This window comes from Coturnix japonica, chromosome 1, assembly GCF_054131305.1.
Source record: "Coturnix japonica strain WE chromosome 1, WE-NBRP24, whole genome shotgun sequence".
Lineage (NCBI taxonomy): Eukaryota > Metazoa > Chordata > Aves > Galliformes > Phasianidae > Coturnix > Coturnix japonica.
In genome coordinates this window covers 82,951,327-82,971,179 of record NC_140663.1, presented here as the reverse complement: position 1 = coordinate 82,971,179, position 19,853 = coordinate 82,951,327, and the positions used below count along the sequence as shown (strand labels likewise).

Below are 19,853 nucleotides of genomic sequence, written 5' to 3'. Positions count from 1 at the left end.
GATTTTAATATGTGAATCACAAGGCTCTATTACATACTTTGAGCTACCCAATTTACATCAGGTATAATCACTGTGAAAATAGATGCTATATCAATTTTGGAATTGATGCTTGACATTATCTCTTAACTTAAAACTTTTTTTTTTTTTTTTTTTTTTTTTCAGGAGGAAATGAATATGTTTGCATTTTAGAAGGAAGCATATGAAACAAACCTTGCATAACCTAGCAAGGTATAGTGACACCTGCTAACTGAAAAAGCATACAACTTTCTTTTATAGTTCACCGGTAGACATGATGAAGTATTCAAGCCCTATAGTTTACTTCAGAAATCAGTTGTCTGTTGAAAGATAACAGCAACTACAGTTTGCAAGAATCCGGTAAGCAAAAATTCTTTCCGGTTAATACATATGTGAAAATTGACGTGCATGCTTAGCAAAGGATAGCATCATACTGTTAATATGCTATCATACTATTAACATGCTATATCTATCTTAATAGCTCGTTTTTTACACAAAGATCACATTTCAGATGCTCTAATTTGTATCTCTAGGTCTGAGTAGTTGCTCAATCCAACATGTTCTAGCAATCAAACCAACAAACAACTCAGGCTGAAATCTTGCACTGGTGACTGATTTGCTACTAGATGTAACTAGATGTCACACTCAATCAAAATTTAGATGAACGCTCAGGCACCCAACCCACGCTATTAATTGAGGTTTTTGTTTTGAGCAGTTCAGTTTCAGACCATAGTAATAGAGGTTCCTACACAGCTCCATGGCCTTGCTTACCTACAGGATTTTTCTTAACAGTAAAATCTAGTTCTTGGCATGGTCATTATTTGTTTCTTGAACTTAGCACTCCATTAAGATGAATGAGTAAGCTCACTTCTCTGTCAATAGTATTGTTTCTGTCTGCCTCGCTGCAGATACTGTAAGACACCATGAATTGATTCACTGGTTGAAAGAAAGACAACCTGAGAGTCTTGGAACTATATCAAAACAGATATCTTTTTGTTCGCAGAAAGCAAACAAAAAGATAAACTCTAGCATGGTTATTTATAAGACTGAAGTGCATTAATTCTCCGAAAATCCCTCTTTAGTAACAGAAAATAAATCATTAAGAATGAAGAGGAAGGGCTTTCTGTTTACCAGATAGGACTAATAAGCTTATTCCCCTTCCACATTTTTCCCCCATCAAACAATTCAAGCAAAATCCTCCTTCACAAGTTTGTATTAATGCTGATATGCCCGCAAATACAAAACAGAAGGCCAAACATTTTGGATAGTGTAGCTAAGCTAAGTTACAAAGACTATAACTATTAGTGAAAAACCAACACCCATTAGTGCAAACATGTTTCCAAGATGTATAGTCTGAAATATCACCTTATGACAGTTGATTTTTTTTTTCCCTCAGCCAGCAGCACAATATTCTTCCTAGCAGGGATTCTAAACATTATAGCTGGCATTTTAAACTTATCCACATAAGTGTTACATAACGTGTACCTGCTTCACTGTATTTATTTTCTTTTATTCAATTTCTGGTTTTAGTTTATTAATAGCATCTTCAAATGGGTGACAATCCAGTAAATCTTCAGTTCATGTGTTTGGTTTAGACTGATTCCATGGTAAAATGGCAAAACCAAAGAAAAGAGATCTCTCTTTTTATTAGAGGTTTCAAAATGAAGAGCAGAAAGGGAAGTTATTCAGAAGTTAAGATATTTATCAGTACTCTGTGCAGCCACTTCCCTCAGTACCTGAACTTGTAGATGAAAAGTTACGTCAACATCAGAAACCCACTCCAACCGTGACAGACTTTTCCTTAGGCTAATGGACAGCCATTTTCCTCCATTTTAACTGCTTTTTAGAAATTATTACCATCTTAATCCTGGGAATCCAACTTGCACTACTCAATAAAAATCCTTTACTTTCGATGTGTAGGAAGTCTCAGTTATTCTATGACACACGTGAATTACTTTAAAGAGCATTCCTGTGTCTTGTTAGGTCTTAAGGTAACGTGGCAGACGTTAGTATGCACTAATGAGAATGACATAAAAGAAGAACTGTGCTGTACAACTATGAGAACCTGATGTTGTCTAAAACACTATGAAGGACAAAATGCAATACAGCATTAATATGACTATATGTTATCCATTTGCAGACTGAAATTATCCATCACATCCAGTGCAGAAGAGGTGAAGGAACAGTATACCTCAGAATATCCATATCACATCTGACCCTGATTACTGAAGGGTTTTGTGCCTGAACTATCATATCTTCCTGTTTTCCCAGTGATTTATTCTCTATTCTTACTGTTACCCAAGTAAATATAATAAACACTGACTGAAATAATGTAAAAACACAGTGTGAAAATAAATGAACTACAAATTCAGTAGTACTCCACAAGTAAAAAGCTGTTTGCTCATTACTTTCCAACAGTCATATTCAGCACTTCTTTCAACAATAAAGGGCAACATAATTTCCACTAGAAGCAGCATTCAGAGCCGCCCTACAGCTCCTGTATTTTCACTCGCATCCCAATAAAACCCCCGAGTGGGAAAGATAAATTGTACAAAAGCAAATTGTACAAAAATTCAAATAAAAAACCCCCAAAAGTATGAAGGACTCTGAATGTTGGAATAGCTGCATCCTGCCTCCTCCACAACTAAGTAGAGAGATGTATAATAAATAAACAGTTATGGAAATGCCTTGCTCTATCCAGATGTTCAATAACGTACAACACAGTGTTTCACAATCAGTGACTTTTTTTTTTTTCCAGTTCTTCCTAACAACATTTGACACCATCTGAGTGTGCCGTGCATTTTAATCTTCATTTCTCTAAGTAGGGTGATTCCCTTTCCAACCCAGAGGCATTTTGATTCCGCACGTACATTAGAACCTAAGCAATTCAACACCCGTCGTCAGCTGGACCTGATGAGCACGCACCTGTGACAAAGACTCTAGATGAGGATATTTTCGAGCAGTCAAACCAGGTGTTAAGGGCAACGATGCCTCTTAACGCGCGTGACGCACCCTAAAGCCAGGGTTAGAGCCAGCTGTCCCTCAGCAACCCTATTTCACGTAGCGGGATGCCGCCGCTCTCTCAGCGGGGATAACTTCCAGTCCGCTGCAAGTTCGGCCGCACCGGAGGGCAGCGCACAGCCGCAGCCCCGCTCAGCTCCGCGCTCCCATTTCACCCGCACCCAACTTTCACGGGGCCGCCCCCAGCGGATGCCGCCGGACAAACCCAGCCGGGCGGCTCCCGGTCGCAGCGCCCGCCCCGCTCGGCCGAGACTCCGATCCCGCCGCCCGGCCGGGTGCGGAGCCCCCTCCCCATCGCCCCGCGCCCGCCGGAAAGTTGCGGCCCCGCGGCCGCCCTCACCTTGGTTGGAGGCGCCGTGTCCGCCGGCCGCGGGGCGCGCCGTCAGCAGGGGGAGGAAGAGGCCGAATCTCCAGAGCAGACCCCTCGCGTCGCAACACCCCATGGCTGGGGCCCGCCGAGCGCCCCGCGTCCTCCTTCAGGCCGGCGGGGAACGCCGCGGCGCGACTGCATCCACCGGCGGCGTCCCGGGGCACGGCGGCGGCCAAGGAGGAGAGAGGGAAGGCGGCGAGGGGCGGCGGCGCTGACGAGCGGGAGAGCTTCGGCAACTTCGGGCTGAGCCCCGCTCCTGGGCGGCCCTTCAGCCCCGTAGAGGCGCCGCCGGCAGCTCCGGCAGCCTCCTCCGCCGTCCGCGCCGCATCCCCGGCCGGAGGCAGCGCCGAGGGGCTTCAGTATCCCATAGCGGAGGACGGTCCTGCCCCGCCGCCGGGCTGTTCGGCTGCAGGCAGGTTGAGGAGCGGGGCTGGGCGCCTCCTCACGCTCCCCGTGGCATCAACAAAACTTGCGGGGCGGCATCCCCGGCCCCGCCGCCGCCTCTCGCCCCGCTCTGTCTCTGCCTCTCCCTCTCAGCCGCGGCGACTCCGCCGCTCGCTCCCGATCTGCGCGTCGCGCTCCCGGCCGCGGCTTTTGGTGCCGCCGCTCCCCCGCCGAGCGGCACGGCCCCAGCCCGGCGGGTGCCGGTCCGCCGGGAGGGCGGCGCGGCCCCGCGCCGGGGGCGCTGGGGCACAGGCGGCCCGCCGGCCAAACGGGCGGCCGGGAGCGCGCGGGGAGCGGCGCGGGGGCGAGAGCCTTTGGGCGGCGGCGGCGGCCCCTCCTCAGCCGCCCTCAGAGGGGAGTGCGGGCGTGAGGTGCGCGGCGCGACTCGGCGAGGGGAGGGGAGGGATGGAGGGAGGAGAGGCGCCCCCTCGGCTCGCAGCCCGCGGGTCAGATGCGGCCGGCTGGGCGCTAGAGGGGGTTAGTTGACAAGGCAAAGCTCCCGGCCGCGGCGGCGGGGCCTGGAAGGAGCCTGGCGGGAGGCGAGCGGCGAACTTGGCGCAGCGAGCACAGGTGAGTGAGGTGGAGGTACGGGATCTGCCTGTTAGCCGGCATGCAGCACGCCAACACCGCGGGCAGTGCGAGCTTTGGGCACGGATGCGCTGCGTGGGGGCTGCAGTTGGAGCTGTCCTAGGTGCTGGGACAGATGGAGTTTTTTACTTCTGTTACTTTTCTTTCCTTCTGTTTCTTTTCGTTGAGTATTTCAATTCCCGGACTTGTTCGGGAATTGAACATTGAAGACAAGAAAACAACAACAAAACAGGAATCACACCGTCACAGAGCTGTAAGGTGGTTAAAAGGCACCTCTGGAAATCGTTGAGTCCAACCCCCTGCTAAAGCAGTTTCCTGCGGCAGGTAGTGTGGTTAGATGTCAAACAGGTCTTGAGTATCTCCAGAGAAGACCACCTCTATAGCAGCCTGCTCCAGGGCTCTGTCACTCTCACAGTAAAAAAAGTTCTTCCTCATTTTTGTGTGGATCCACATATCTGTATATGAGTTCCTAAGATCAAGTGTCCAAATGCAGGTGCAGAAGAAAAGCTGTCTGATTCACAAGGCTTCTGTGTGCCCACAGATCCCATGCAGTCAGCAATAATGCTGCCACAGTGTCCTAAACCAGAGTACAGCACAGCTCCTCCTGAGATGCCTGAGCAGACACTCAGAAAAGGTGTATATGGAAAGAATCACTTTGTAATGCAAGAAAAAAGAATACATTCAAAACTTAGACTTAAGAATCAGGATTTAGATCACTTTCAAAGGAGTTTTTTCAATGAACAAAGCCAACAAGGAAATACACATTTGATTAATTTGTTATTTTTTTTAATGTGAATGCTTCCAGCTCATAGCTGTTCTATAGCATTGCAAAATTTCCCACATTTAACTGAATTAACAACCTCACATAAGGAAATGAAATCTTATTCAAAAAGAAAGCTTAACGAAAAAAAAAGTGTAAGAAAAAAAATACAATTTGCCAAATAGTGATTACCATTTTGTCTTAGTTTCATGGTGAACATATTAAAGGAGAAAGTTCAATGTTTTGAGTTTCACCTGAAATACATTACAAAGCGTTGCAATCTACAGTGCCACAACAGTGTTCTACTTTGGAAACAACAAAGTCAAAAGAAAGTAACCAAGCATATCGTGTGCCTTTTGGGGGTTATGGATGAGAATTCAGATTCTTTGTCTGCTATTCTTATCTTTGGTTTAGTAGTAAGGTGCTTTCCAACTATACTGCCAGAAGAAATTAGGGCAGGAAATCTTATGCGAAGTCTCCTTATTTAAAATGGGACAATTGGGCCATGCGTATAATCGACACAACTGCTTGTCCTCAGCCTCTGAAAAAGTCTTGCCACGTAATGCAAAAGTGCAGTATGCACAGAGAATGTAAACCGAGATTCTCTCCCTCTCATCTGCTACTGCATGACACACTTTTCAGCTTTTTGTAGTAGGTTTTCCTCAAACAGCCCTAGTAACACACTTGCATATATGTGGATGCGCTCTCCGTGTACTACATACTCTCCCTAGGTACACTTGTGTATCCCCATATACATCAGCATAAACATGGTGTGGGCACACTGTACATTATTTCGCTGTCAATAGTAAAATAAAATCAGATTTTTTTAAGGCAGCTTAGTAGGTCTGATTTACCACTTATTTTGTTTCTACATGTCACATCAGAATACACCTGAATACAAAAAAAAAGGAGGTAGTGAAAAATGTGATGGGAACACAGATAAAACCTTTTTATGTGTTTGGGGTTTTTTTGTTTGTTTGTTTGTTGTTGTTTTTAAACATCATTTAGCATGCTGGTAACCGTGAACTTCTCAATCTAAAGGAAACAGTTGTGTAACAAAAGAGCATTTACTGTAGAGTCTATTCTCCAACATCTAACTAGCCACAGAATTTCTAGGGGAACAACTTTGAGAGAGCATTGCTCATTCGTTTAATAGACAAATCTTATTTGTTGTGCTTTTGCATCTCAGGTATGTAAACATGTTAAATATAACTGAAGAAAGTAAAAATATAAAATATAAAAAGAGAATCCTGCTTGCGTACATGTATTTTCCAAAATATAAAATTCCTTAGTAGTATGTAAGTAGTGTAGCTTTAGACTTATTCATAACACATAACTGTACCAGCTCAACAAAACTAAATGGATTTATTACTTTTACATTCAGATTTCTAAAGACTATAGTTTTTTATAAGCAAGGAAATCGAAATACTCCCACTCTTAAAATGAAAGATAATTTAATCTGTCCTGGAAACAGGAAAATACCCGTTCTACCTTCACTGCTATTACCTTTCTCTTAAAAACAAATGAACAACAACAACAAAACAAGAAAGGAAATATGACATTGACGCAGAATTATATGTAATGTGCCATCCTTGTTTTTTTAGTTAAGTATATATAATTTGTCTTTACTGTGTCATAGCTGTGTTAATTATAATAAAACAACCTGTAACTTCCTGTGGGGGAAGAAAAACTATTCCTTTTATTTTAATAACATTTGTCCATAATATAATAGAGTGTTTTATTGTGTGTTAGTCCTTTGAGCCACTATTCGCAACTGTGTGTGAGCTAGTGTGATCAAAGTAAATATTTTAATTAAGACACTGACTGAACAGATTTAAACCAAATATTAAGTTAGTTTTCCATGAAGCAGTCAATAGGATTCTATGATTTTAAAATTACTGTAATATTTGGACCAACACATCTTCATGAATATGTTTTAGAAGAGCATCACTCACGCGCTAATCTGAACTATAGCATATGTACTATTAAGAATATAGTATAATATTGATCTCTTGTGGTCTGAGCCAACCATGAACAAAACTCACTGCTGATTCGACAGTGTAACCAGAAGTCAACCTTTTAATAGCATATCTCCTACTCAGGATTACGAATTACTCTTTCTCATCAAACTGAATGTATACTCTGTTTGTTTGTTTGTTTGTTTTTAAACAAAATATTCATATTTCTATTGAATTAGAACCATACCATTTTCACCTGAATGAGTATTCCTCTTAGTTTACTACTACTTCTACCTTTTAGCAATCTAAATGGCAGGCTGACACTGGAAAATTACTGATACTTTTGTGTATGTGAGTGTGTGTGTGTGACTACCATAGCACCAAATATTCTTATGGTATGTGCAGTGATTTGCATGAAGTATTTACAGGTTGTGACAGTTTTCTGTGTCCAAAAAAAAAAAAAAAAATACCCTCTCCATCACCAAGGGGAGAAAAAGAAGGTTCTTAAAGTTTCAGGCTTATTTTCTTCTCTGTTGATAATGCAGAAAAAGACAATGAAAAAGAAAGGGAGCATAGTCAAAAAGAAAGTTGTGTATTCAAAGAAATCTGTCAGAATATAATTGTACTAAAACTAAGGTAAATAAGTATTTGAATTCTGACATTAAAAACGCTTCTTGAAATACAGAAGTAACATCAACACTTCAGTAGTAAACTGAATAAGATGCAGAAAATTTAGTCAAAGATAACAATTACGATACAAAGAGGATCCTGAAAAGTCATTTGCCAAGTCTTACCAGTTAATTGTAGTTTTGTTGCTTGATTATATTTTTCTTTTCACTTGACTTTTGTATGGACCTATTTCTGAACACACTAGTCCCAATGCTCTGCACTGTGTGAGAAGGTACAATTTAATTAAATGAGAATGAACCAATTATACCAAACAACGTTTTAGGGAAATTACTGACAAAATGTGAAGTATCAGGGTTTCATCTCTGTCTTTTTACTCTCATGTGTTTTGAATTGCCTCAAATTATTTCTACACTAAAACTGTTGAATTATAAGATTATATGATGTACAAGGTTTGTAAGTTGTTTATAATTTTCTAAGTTTCCTTTACAGTTAAAAAGTTATATCTGTATGACTATGCTTTCTTCATCTTCAGTATTTGCTTTTCATTTCCACATTAATTTATGAAGTAAACAAAATAACCTTTTGAAGGGGTAATACAAGCAAATCTATTATCATATTTCTTGCTTAGTTTCCATATTTATATAGAATCTAGAATAAAATACAGATCTCTATATAGATCTTTATTTTTTTGATCAGTAGACAAAAAAAGTTAAAAATCTAACAAGTTTATGTTTTGCAGAAAAATCTGATAATAATAGAATAGTCCTGGGATCCTACCAAGAGTAGCAAATTGTTTGGCAGTGAGCGTTCTCAATATTTCAGGTTAGTGAGTGGAATTGTGCTGCAGCAAGGCAAAGGAATTCCAGATAAAGGCAGTAGAATGAGTTAAGTCAAGGATGTGAAGGAGAGGAATGGGTGATCTAGACCACAAAGATAAATCATGACCTCACTTATGATGAAGGAGAGAAAATTTTCCTAATATTGTTAGCAAAGATATATCAAAGATGTAGGTATGACTGTGGTTTAGTAGACTATTCAAATTAAAATGCGAGAGAGGCAGAATTATGTACTAATCAAGCTTGGAAGTGCAAGAAATGTAGGCTTTTGTATAAGGGCTCTCTTTATCAATCTCCGTCAGTTCAACAATTCCAGCTATTTAATTGCAAACTGAGTTGGTTCTGAAAATGATAACAGAGTCTTTTTCATGAACAAAATGCTTTGGGGGAAAAAAAAATAAAAAAGAAAAACTGTATTTACTGGAGAATGAGATTCTATTCAAACTATCCAAATAGTCCCCTTGACATAACTGAGAGTGATTAGTGAGGGCATACTTCAGGACTGTGTCTGAGCTGTTTATCTCCTGGAAGTTAAAAGACTAACATAGCACTCTAAAAGCATATAAAGCTTCTTAGTTTCTTTTCTAAGGATATTTAGAACCAATTAATGATTGCAGGAAGATATTTATTTAGTAGTCAGAAGAAGTAATAAATATAGCCATAATTGAATGTATAATAATACCACTGTAAATATTCTGGGTTACAGTTACAAGATTAAATTCCCAGTTTTAAGTACCTAAATTTCAAATTTAAACACATACATCTTTAAAAGACGCTTTCATTTATATTTGGACCCCTTTTTATTATGGAGAGGCAAGAACTCAAATTTCACACCATTCTCACAAAAAAGATGAAACCAAAAGTGAGATTGGATTTATTCACATTGTAGATAGTGATAAAACTATACAGTTTTACTTTTGAATTGTTTGATCTGTGGACAAGTTGGAGCTGCCTGTGTCTGACTACTCTATTTGAGTTTTATAACACCTCAGAAAAAATAGAAAAAATCACACACTTTAGTATATACTTCTGAAATCAAGCCCTGTGGCTACACACTAACTTACTTGAACTAAAACCATATCAACTTAAAGATTTGATCTTCCTGATTGTTTTTCTGTTTTTGGTACTGCTGCCTTGTAGCTGAAAATGAGAGAATACTGAGGTTGGTTCAGTACAAATAACAGCAAAGGCAAATAACCAGGCTTATTATAAAGACATATATTTTTGCCCTTATCCAACTATGGCTTAGTGCAGAAATTGCTTCAGGCACTGGAGCAGACATGTTTATCATTACCACAGATTAATGTTCTATTTGAACAGTAACTCTTACTTGTGCTTGCATTATCTTAGCAACTGGTATGATGTGGCATATACATTTCTGCACACCAAGTTGAGCTAATCTCCTGTAAAAGAAAGCAATTGCTCCCATGAAAAACTAGCAATAGTCTGCAACAACCATATTATGTGTGGCAATTACGTCAGTATAGCTGATCTAATCTGTAACTACTTCTGGAAATGGTGAGTCAAATGTTTTCAGTTATATGTAATGGTTCTTCACACCACCACGGAGTTAATCTGGTGCAATCACTGAGCCATTCTACACAGAATATTCTAAATGTAACTAATTCTGGAGAGAAAAAAAAAGAAAAAAAAAAGAAAAAAAAAAGAAAAAAAAAGTTAGCATTGAGCATAGTATTACAAGTCTGAAAACATCTGTTCTTGGCACACACTCACATTGGCAGACAGGAAGTAGCCATTCACAATCATTTCTGCAAATGCAGTCCTCTCAGGAAACCTTTACTTGAACCTTAAAACATGAAAAAGAAATCTTTGAATGCTCCCACAATTATACTAGTTGAACTCCACAGGATACTAATATGTCATTGAGTTTATTCACTTAAAATTGTCATCAAATATCCCACAGTTAGCATTTCTTAGTGTCAGAAGCCCTAAAATCACAATTTTGCTTGGACACCACCTTCCTTTCCATCAGCACTGACAATTCAAATACTTGATGTTTGAAAGATGCATTTGGATGTCCTGGATAATTTTGCATGTCACTCTAATGCGACATGGGATTATGTCTTCCTATCTGCCTTTAAATATTTATGTGTGTGTGTGTGTAAATATGAATATGCACATGAACAAATGATGATGTTATATTTGATGATACAAATATGTGCTCTAACACCACAGTTCTAATGGTTGCTCTGGATTTTACATGTTACAAGAAATTATGTGTTTTGTGAAAGTCTCAAGCAGCTTGTGTATCCTAACTATGCATTTGGCAAATTAGCATTTATAGTTGCTTAATTTTTAAGGATGTGATCAAATGGATAACAAATTTCAGACTCGTGTTAACTATTATTTGGGAAGCTGTCCTCTAAGCCTGGGTATCTTCAGAATTCTCACATGTGAATTTCCCAGCTTTTTACATTCTCAGGAGTTTATTAAACTGTGTATTTACAATATGAGATGCTGATTGTGTCATTATGATCAGCAGATATTTTTCAATACCTTCAGAGATGTCTGTATTCCCAGAGCCATCTACCCTTCAGCTTTATTTTGATAGAAGATATGTGTCTAGAGACAAAGTGCAGAAAGCGAGACTGAGCTAGATGGTTCTGTCCAAGGCTGGTTCTTAGGCTTCATGCTTTGAGTGAACAGCCATGACACCTTGAAAATTCTTATAAGGTCTGTGAAATTTTATTTTTTACGCTTTTCTATCTCACTTTCACTACACTGGCCCAAGGTTCTTAGGAGAAGGAATAGAGGTAGCTGGGTAAGTGTCCAAATGTTACTCATTATAAATACTTAAGAGTACTGTTAAAGAAGACTGTTGATGTGCCAACAAGCCTTACTTATAAAACTTGAAATTTAAGTTCTGTTAAAATATATACATATATTGAAAAGACGAGGACTCAATTCTTAAAAACACAATTCTAGGTACCTTTTTAACACATTACTTCTGTCTTTGGCTCCTTTCAATGCACAGAATCAGTAGCATTCAGGACTTTAAAATCAAGTGAGACAGCAACGAATTACAAGCGTCACTTGTTGTCAGCGTTAAAATGTAGCCTACAGGAAGACAAACTTGATTCTATCCTGACTTTTGCTACAGTCTTTTTCTATAACATGGAAGATGCTAAAAGCAATGTAAATCTCAGGTAGGTGGATTGATCATGTTTGCAGTTGTTGTCAGTTACAGATAAAACAGTTGGTGACTGAAATCACCGAAGTTTAAAAAACAATCTCATCCCTTCATCCTGATTCTGAATGCATTTCTCCCTTCCTGGTTCCCTATATATTCCCACTCCAATTTCAACTCACATTTCTCCTACAGACATAAAGGTTTTGAATGTATTTCTTGGTTGCTTGAGCAGATACAACATTAAGGAAACCTGGAACACATTACTGATGGAAAGGAAAAAGGATAAAGGAAAGACTTTCCTGTGTTTTGTAAAATTAATATGTTTTTATCTAAAACTTTGGTAAATGAGAAAAAAATTGATACACATTTTCTGATTTCATCCAAATTTAGCAACTAGTCTGTGGTACAGTGCAGTCAGACTGCAGTTTTACATCATTCAATTTTCACCAAATTAAAAGGACAAGTGAAAATGGAGTCTTTCTAACAAGAGGTCTGCTTAAAAGGAGGTGTTGCTTTCCTTTGTATTACATTCTAGATTAAGTCTCTTTAGGTAGGTGTGACAGCTTCAGCCAAACTATAGCAGAAATAACAAAAGGAAGCTGTTACACTGCTGTTAACAGCTGGCACAAATTAAATGAGATTTTTATTCCACAGTAGATCGCCACAGAGGGAAAAAATACCAACAAAATTTCTAAATGGGGGATATTTTTATGTTATAATTTCAAAAGAAAATCAATCAAGGAAATGCACATTTTGTCAAATCTCTATGGGAAAGGATTTATATTTATTTTAGAAAAAAAAATACTTAAATCAAGTAATAATATTTGGAAAAAGTAAAAATACAAAGTGTGTATGTGTGATGAATATGCTTGTACCAGCAAACCCTGGGAGGGATTACTTTGAACTTTTATGCTTCTCTGCTTACAGTGATCATCTCTACACAAATATCTGTTGCTTTCTCTTTGCTACAGTTAATTATTTCCTAAGAACCTCTAGCTGCCTTTACTAATAAAGCTTCTTTGCTGCCAGATCTTCAGCTGGCTGACTCTCACTAATCCATGCGGTGTTTTCTAATAATGTGGAACAGGATTTTAACACCTACTTTCTGAATGCATGGTTGCTCCTATTTGCTAGTGTGTAATTCACGATATAATTGACTATGGTATTGTGTGAATTATATAAAAAACACCTATGCATATTGACTGTGTAAAGAGTTCCAATGTAGGCTTAGACTTACTAAGAGAAAACAATTTTCTTTAAAGGCTTTGAGGAAGAAGTATTATCAATATTTTATTCCATACTTGTTATCTTTAGCAACACACAAAACTCATTTTGGGACGATCCTGACCACTGAAATTACTTGAAACTGGTAGTTTTTCAGTAAGGCTGTGCTTTAAAAATTTTAAACAACAACATTGCATCACATAAAGCAGAAAATATTCCACTTTGGATCCTGAAATCTATTCATTTGGATCAGTTTAAGCATTTGCCAGCTTTGCTAGCAGTTATTACATAGTATAAAAAAGGAACACAAATAATGCCCTCAAAAGCTTCAGAACAATTACCCCATATAGTACTGTTGTTTTTGTGAGAAATGAAATATTTCTATAAATACACATAACTGAATATATTTGTTATAGTCATCAATTGCTGATGCAATAGAGGAAAACTATATGAAACTATAATAAAGGCTATGTTATATATCTTGGCAGCTAACAACACTGATCTATTAGCTTAACTATTATAAATTACTTAGCATTATACAGTATAAAACGTTATCTTTTGACCTATGATATTTATTTAATCCCAGAATCTGACAGATGCAAGTACTAGGTATGCAATAAACTGGAATTAGGTATGTACCAAGCTGCTTCTACCCAACATGATTTTTTTTGAAGTCTGTTGGAACTATTGGTTCAAGGAGGCATTTGAAATATTTTGGTACAAATGCTCTTAATAATCTAAACCTGCCTTTCCAAAGCATTTTTTCAATGTGGTCTGTTGGTACTCCTGAAATGTTTACTTAATGCTATATTGAAAGTAAACAGTAAACAGAAATTGATTTTTTTTTCTCTATGAATTATCAAGCTAAATAATGTTTTCATAGAGATAAGAAAGATGAAATAAATTTGTGTCACTGCCGCTGCTTCTATACTACATCACTTCTAAATACTTTACACAAGAAGAGCATTTTCAAACTCAGAATATAAAAATACTTCACAGTATTTGATTATCAAAACCCAGAAAAGTTTTCTAATGCTCAAGAACTGACGAACAACCTAATATGTCTTACACAAATTACTGCCTTTTAAGACTGAGCTGCTAGTGATTCAAACGATTCCAGTTTGTTAAGAAATTAGTCTTCTAAGGTCTGGTAATGTAAAAAACATAAACACAATTTGAACAGAAAATATGAAAGGAGTTTTAAACCATGACAGGTTTTACACTGTGTCTGGATAAAAAACAAGAGTTAGAACTAAGTTTGCTGGTTATCTGTTACACACAAGATGCCACTAGAGGGACTTGTACAGCCAAGAGTAATTTACAGGAGCTTCAAAAAGAATTGCGTATGAATTATTAAAAAAAAAATTGAAATATGAATAAGCAGTGGTTATAGTTATATTTTTAAATCACACCTGAAAAGAACTGTGCCTTTCCAATTCTGTCTTTTATTGACAGCATTACAATTATTTTTTTGCAGTTTTCACAATTTAAATTACAACATTAGGTGCCCACTTTCTATGTTATCTGTATCTTTAGTTTGACTTCTGAATATGGAATAAATACCTTTAAAATTATTCACACTCCCTTTGATTAAAATTCAATTTGTTCAACTCTAACAGTTCATTTGTTTCTGTGCAAGCAAGGGAATGTAAAACAGTGTGCATAGTTTAGAAAGAAACCTCATATATGAGGACAATGAATATTCCATGAGGTGAAACAATGGAATAATTTTCAATTGAATGTTAAGCAAATGTCTTTAAAGTGATCAAGCTGCACCAAATAAGTAACCTGCTAAAATGGGGTGAGGAATCCACCACCCTGCATTTATAAAATGAGCACTTGAAGTGCAGAAGAAAAGATATTGCTGTTCTTTCAAAATTTTCTAAGCATCTGTTTCATGTAGTAAAATATTCAAATGTAGTCCAAGAAGAGAAACATTGGATTACTACATGTAGGAAACAAACAGACAGTAAAATAAGAAGCCAAACTATCACACACAGAGAAAAAAAAAAAAAAAGAAAAAAAAAAAGAAAGAAAAAAAAGAAAAAAGAAAAAAGAGAGATTTGTATGATTGTCTGCTATAAAGCTGGAAGTGGGGTTAAAATGCATTGGTAGCTGGCTTCATACTTATTCCAGGCAATGCTCAAATTTATATTAATATAGAAAATGAAATGGATAACTGTTTATTTATACTAATGAGAAACACGCTACGTGACTATTTTGTCCACTGAAGCCAATCCAAGTCCCACTATAATTCTATGTCTTTTAAAAATGCACTTTTAAGATCTTAATAATCAGTGTTCTAGAATTCCTGATGAAAATGGCAATTAAGGCAAGGACAATTTTGTTTTACTGACATGGTTGGATCTATTTCAAAGCAGAAACCATGAGCTTTATCATTAACCTTTCAAGTTGTTGTAAGCTTCTTTATTGTAACTGAGAATATTTTTTACAGAAAAGTAAATATTTTTAAGCTTTCCATTTCAAATGCAAAAATAATTTTATATTGCACAAAAATTGTATGTTAAATAATGCCTTTAAAATCATGCTCTTATTTTCAGATTCAATCAAATGTGTGGAGAAATTTTGGGGATTACTGAGAAAGTAAAATATTGCAGCACAGAAAGTATTAGAACTGGTATACAAAACATTAGTAGTTTAAGAAAAATGAACTAAAAAATAACATGTTACTAATATTAAACAAAAGAACTGAAAACCTAGTGCTAATTTCATTAGAATTTTGGCAGTATATAATTCTGTCATTTTGAGACATTTATAACAATTTTGTTTTTATATTTACTCATAAATTCCCTAACAACAGAAAAGTATTGACAATGAAAACCAGTTAAATCAGTACAGTTTTTGATTAAATCAACAAGGTAAGATTCTCCCACAAGAAGTTTCCAGTCATATGTCCTAATATGCACTGAGCATACAGTGCAGCAACTCCTATTACTATGGTGATAATGTAGTATGTATGGATGATTATGTGACTGCAGAGAGATGGCGGAGTTGCTATCCCTGGCAGTGTTCAAGAGATGTCTGTATAGGGAGCCAGGAGATATGATTTAGTGGTTTTCTGTAGGTATGGTAAAGGGAGGACGGTTGGACTAGATGATCTTGGAGGTCCTTTCCAATGCTGTGATTCTATGATAAAAGCAAACCTTACGCAAAACAGAACTCTTACAATTAGTAGTAAAAATTACTACTGTTTTACTAGCAGGGCGATTACTTCTGGGGAAGAAGATGTTTCTAACTTTCCTTGCCAGTAAAACTGCAGGCAAACCTTGCGCATCTCCAAATGAGAACCTCTGAATGAAAATAGAAGCACAAAGGAAAGCAGTTATGGTACAAATAGATACATTTAAAAAAACAAAAAAAAAAAACAAAAAAAACCCTTAATTTATGTAATTAAACTGGATGTGACTGTATCATTGTAACCTAATCTAAATACAACAATATATATTCATCAACCATTGGGCACTCCAGTGGATTCTTTTAACTTTTGGTCCATGAAGTCATCATCCCTCTTTATCTCACATCTCATATGCTTCCTGAGCATGTAACATCCTCTTAGCCTGTAAAGATAAGTTGACTTTTGCTGCCTGTAACAGCTACTCACATGTACTAAACTGCTAAATTGTCCCTGATGGTTATCGTGTATTTTTCTGTGTATTATCTTATTCTAACAACTAATACCTAGATTTACTAGAAGAGGATTAAGTGACAGGTCTACACCACTCTGACAAATCCAGATTATTTTTTTGAGATTAAAAGGGCAGGGTTGCAAAGTGGCAGGGCTGTAGCTCCTGCAGAGACCAAGCATGAGGGCTTCAGCCAAAAGCAGCTTCCAAGATGGGGGTTGGCCCGGACTGCAGCCTCCCTGCTGTGCATTGCTGTTGGAGAGCCTCCCTCTGTAGCCAGCAGCAGCTCCAGCTGCATAGACTCCAGGTTCAGCACCCCGTCACCCCAACAGTTCCTCCCATTCAGAGAGATGCTCTCAGAGCCCCAAAGAGCTGTTCTGAGCCTTAGACTTAAACTACCTTCTAAAGTGCTAGTTTAATCTTTTCCAAAAATCTCTTAGATTAACCAAAATCGTTAGCTGCTTATTTTGAAGCATTGAAGACACATTTCTGAAGTGAATTATGGGAAATATTATTCTTCATAGTGCTAAGCACTCCAGGTAGGAGCAGTCACTGCTTGTGTGCAGCCTGTATGCAGGAAAAAAAATATGTGATTTTGTGTAGTGCTGAGTGGCCTTAATGATTAGCACCTGTGCACTGTAAATTCAAAATCCATATTGAGAAATGTTGTTGCCAAGATCTACAAGCATCGAAAGTATGCAGTCCTTGCTATTTAAGTATATGCTTAGTAAAGCCATGCTCATGTTCCAGGAAAATCCAAATCAAACAGCAAATAGATCCCCGTTTTCTGCTCACAAGACCTAATATATTAACGTTCTCATCTGCTGCAATGTATGTCACGATGTGCACTTTTTTCCTCACTCATTTCCAACATAGGCAGAAAAATAACCCTAGGAAAAGTATATGGCTACACTAGACATCCTCAACTATATCTATTTCAATTTTATTTCATTATTTATAGAATAAAGAGCTCATTTGTGATTTGATACAGCTGCACTTGTCAGAGTATGTGATTGGGAAGGAATTTAAGCGCACCTAAACCTTTTTGGACATCCAAAGTACATTTGGACCCCATCAGGCAACCAGGGAAACTAGAAGAAAACATTGGACATGTGAACTTTTAGGGAGCTGCAGAAACCTTTGCTTTGAAAATATTCATCTAAATTATGTTGCTACAAATATCTGAAAATACAGGTAGAGAGCACATGTAAGCAGAGTTTGTGATGGAAAACTATAATTTTGTGATATAATTTTCATCTTCTTAATGTGGATTCTGACATTATCTAAAATGGGGTTGTTACTATAGGAGTGGAAAATAAGAAAAGTGAGAAAATGTGAGCCAAGTATTTCAACTTATCCCCTATTCATTATTTTAAAAACCTCTTTAGAGATTAAAGTTCAGACAAATACAGAAAGTACAGAAACAAAACAGAAATATTGTCTCAACTAGATACTGGTCTTTGAATTTAGCTATGTCTTTTATATACCAAAATTAATAGTATAGTAGCAGCATTTACTTTTACAAGCATAAATATTTAGAAGGGATTGGAACATCAGAAAATCTTTTTTTCTTACACTGGAAATTTCAGAATGCATGTTAAGACAAAACACTTCCTCCACTGGAGAATGTAAATGCTCTCATTTTGTCTCTTTCTTTGGCCCTCTCTCCTTCTCCTGTTGGCTTCACGGAGAAGTCTGTTAGAGTTGGATTTCCTGTAGCTGTCTCTGCTCAAAAGCAATGGATAGAAATGACCAAATACTCCAGAAGGAGTAATTTAGTATTTTAAAGAAAACAACAACAACAACAACAACAACAACAACAACAACAAAACAACAAAACAACACTATTCTAATAAAGGTAGCAGGTGTAATGCAAACAAATTAGTTTTGCACCGTCTTCATCATTCTATTCAGCATTTTACCCTCAGTATTTCTGAAACCAGAACAATGACAGCAAATGACTAAATACTTCCCTGAAAGATTTTACCTTAGATTTCACATCTAATCTTGCCAAAGGCAGTGTATAGATGGATCAGATTTCAGAAGGTGATACTGGAAGAGTCCTGTTGAGAAAACAATAAAAATTCTTGTTTTAATAATGTAAGGTGGCTGTTACATAACCCACTTTCAGAAACAGAATTATCTTTCCTAAGTCATTTCTTTTAATAAAGTCATGAAATCTGAAACAGGTAATTGTCTGGAGAACTCTCTCTCTTTCTTTCTCTCTGATTTTATTATTGCTATCATTGTTGTTGTTACTACTACTACAGTTGGGCACCCACCAAAACTAGTAACATCAGAAGAGTATGCATGGAATTGTGTTTGTAGCCATGTCCAGTTTCTTTTAAGGCTTTTCGATAAGGCCAAGACTTATTCCAATATTCTCCATGTTTTCCTGTGTCTTCTCATCTTCTGAACCCAGATTCTTACATTTTGAGTAATTCATTGCTTTGCATTTACAAATGTCAGTTTTGGATTCCTAGCAACAAATACAGCACATAGGGTCCCTGAACTATTAAATACTCTGATTTTTGACAGAAAACTTCCTTACTTATGCTTTATTCTATTTGGGAACCAATACACTCACCACGCCCTCTGGTTAGAGGAGTCTATTGTAACGCTTATCAAGACATTCTCCATCAAGTCAGTTGCTGACAGAGACACAGTACAATCATTAATCCTCCATGGGATACATAGTGACACAAGACGCTGCTTTACAAGCCACAGGGGATCACTTGCCTAGCAGACTGCTGAGCTGTTCCTTTTGAGGAAGCATACAGTAATTCACGACTCCTGCGCATAACAGGGTTTCAACTATGACCTCCTCAGAGTCTCTTGTGCATATCCCCATTTGTTTTGTTCTGTGAGATCAGAGAGATGAATTCCTGTTGACACCATGTCCCCTAGCCAGCTTTTATTCTGAATACAGAACATGAATGTACGTAGAAGCCTGAGCACTGAGTTATGAGTTTGGTATTTTAGCAGAATACTTTTGAGACTGCATCCTGTGCTACAGTCTTGATTGAAGAACATATGTTATCTAAAATGCATATAGGAACAACGAGACCCTGGAATTGAATTCATGGCAAGTAACAAATCAGAAAGTGGAAATGTGTGAATTAGCAAGAGGAGACAATCAAATTCTGGACTGCTAAAGTGAATTATTATTATTATTATTATTGTTGTTGTTGTTATTGTTGTTGTTGTTGTTA

General features: G+C 37.7%; 1 protein-coding gene across 9 annotated transcripts in view; it reads right to left on the bottom strand.

Annotated features, from left to right (window-relative positions):
• Positions 1 to 4,111, bottom strand: part of LOC107321707 (ephrin type-A receptor 6) — a 438,244-nt gene extending 434,133 nt beyond the window's left edge. For 8 of the 9 annotated variants that reach the window (XR_014938440.1, XR_014938441.1, XM_015878874.3 and 5 more), the window contains exon 1: positions 3,377 to 4,111. Coding sequence is in view for 7 of the 9 variants with exons in the window: in XM_015878874.3 (XP_015734360.2) it covers positions 3,377 to 3,479 (103 nt within the window). In the remaining 2 variants the exon portion in view is untranslated. The remainder of the gene's footprint in view (positions 1 to 3,376) is intronic. The other variant, XM_085526392.1, reaches the window with a different exon arrangement.
• Positions 4,112 to 19,853: the final 15,742 nt, after the last annotated feature.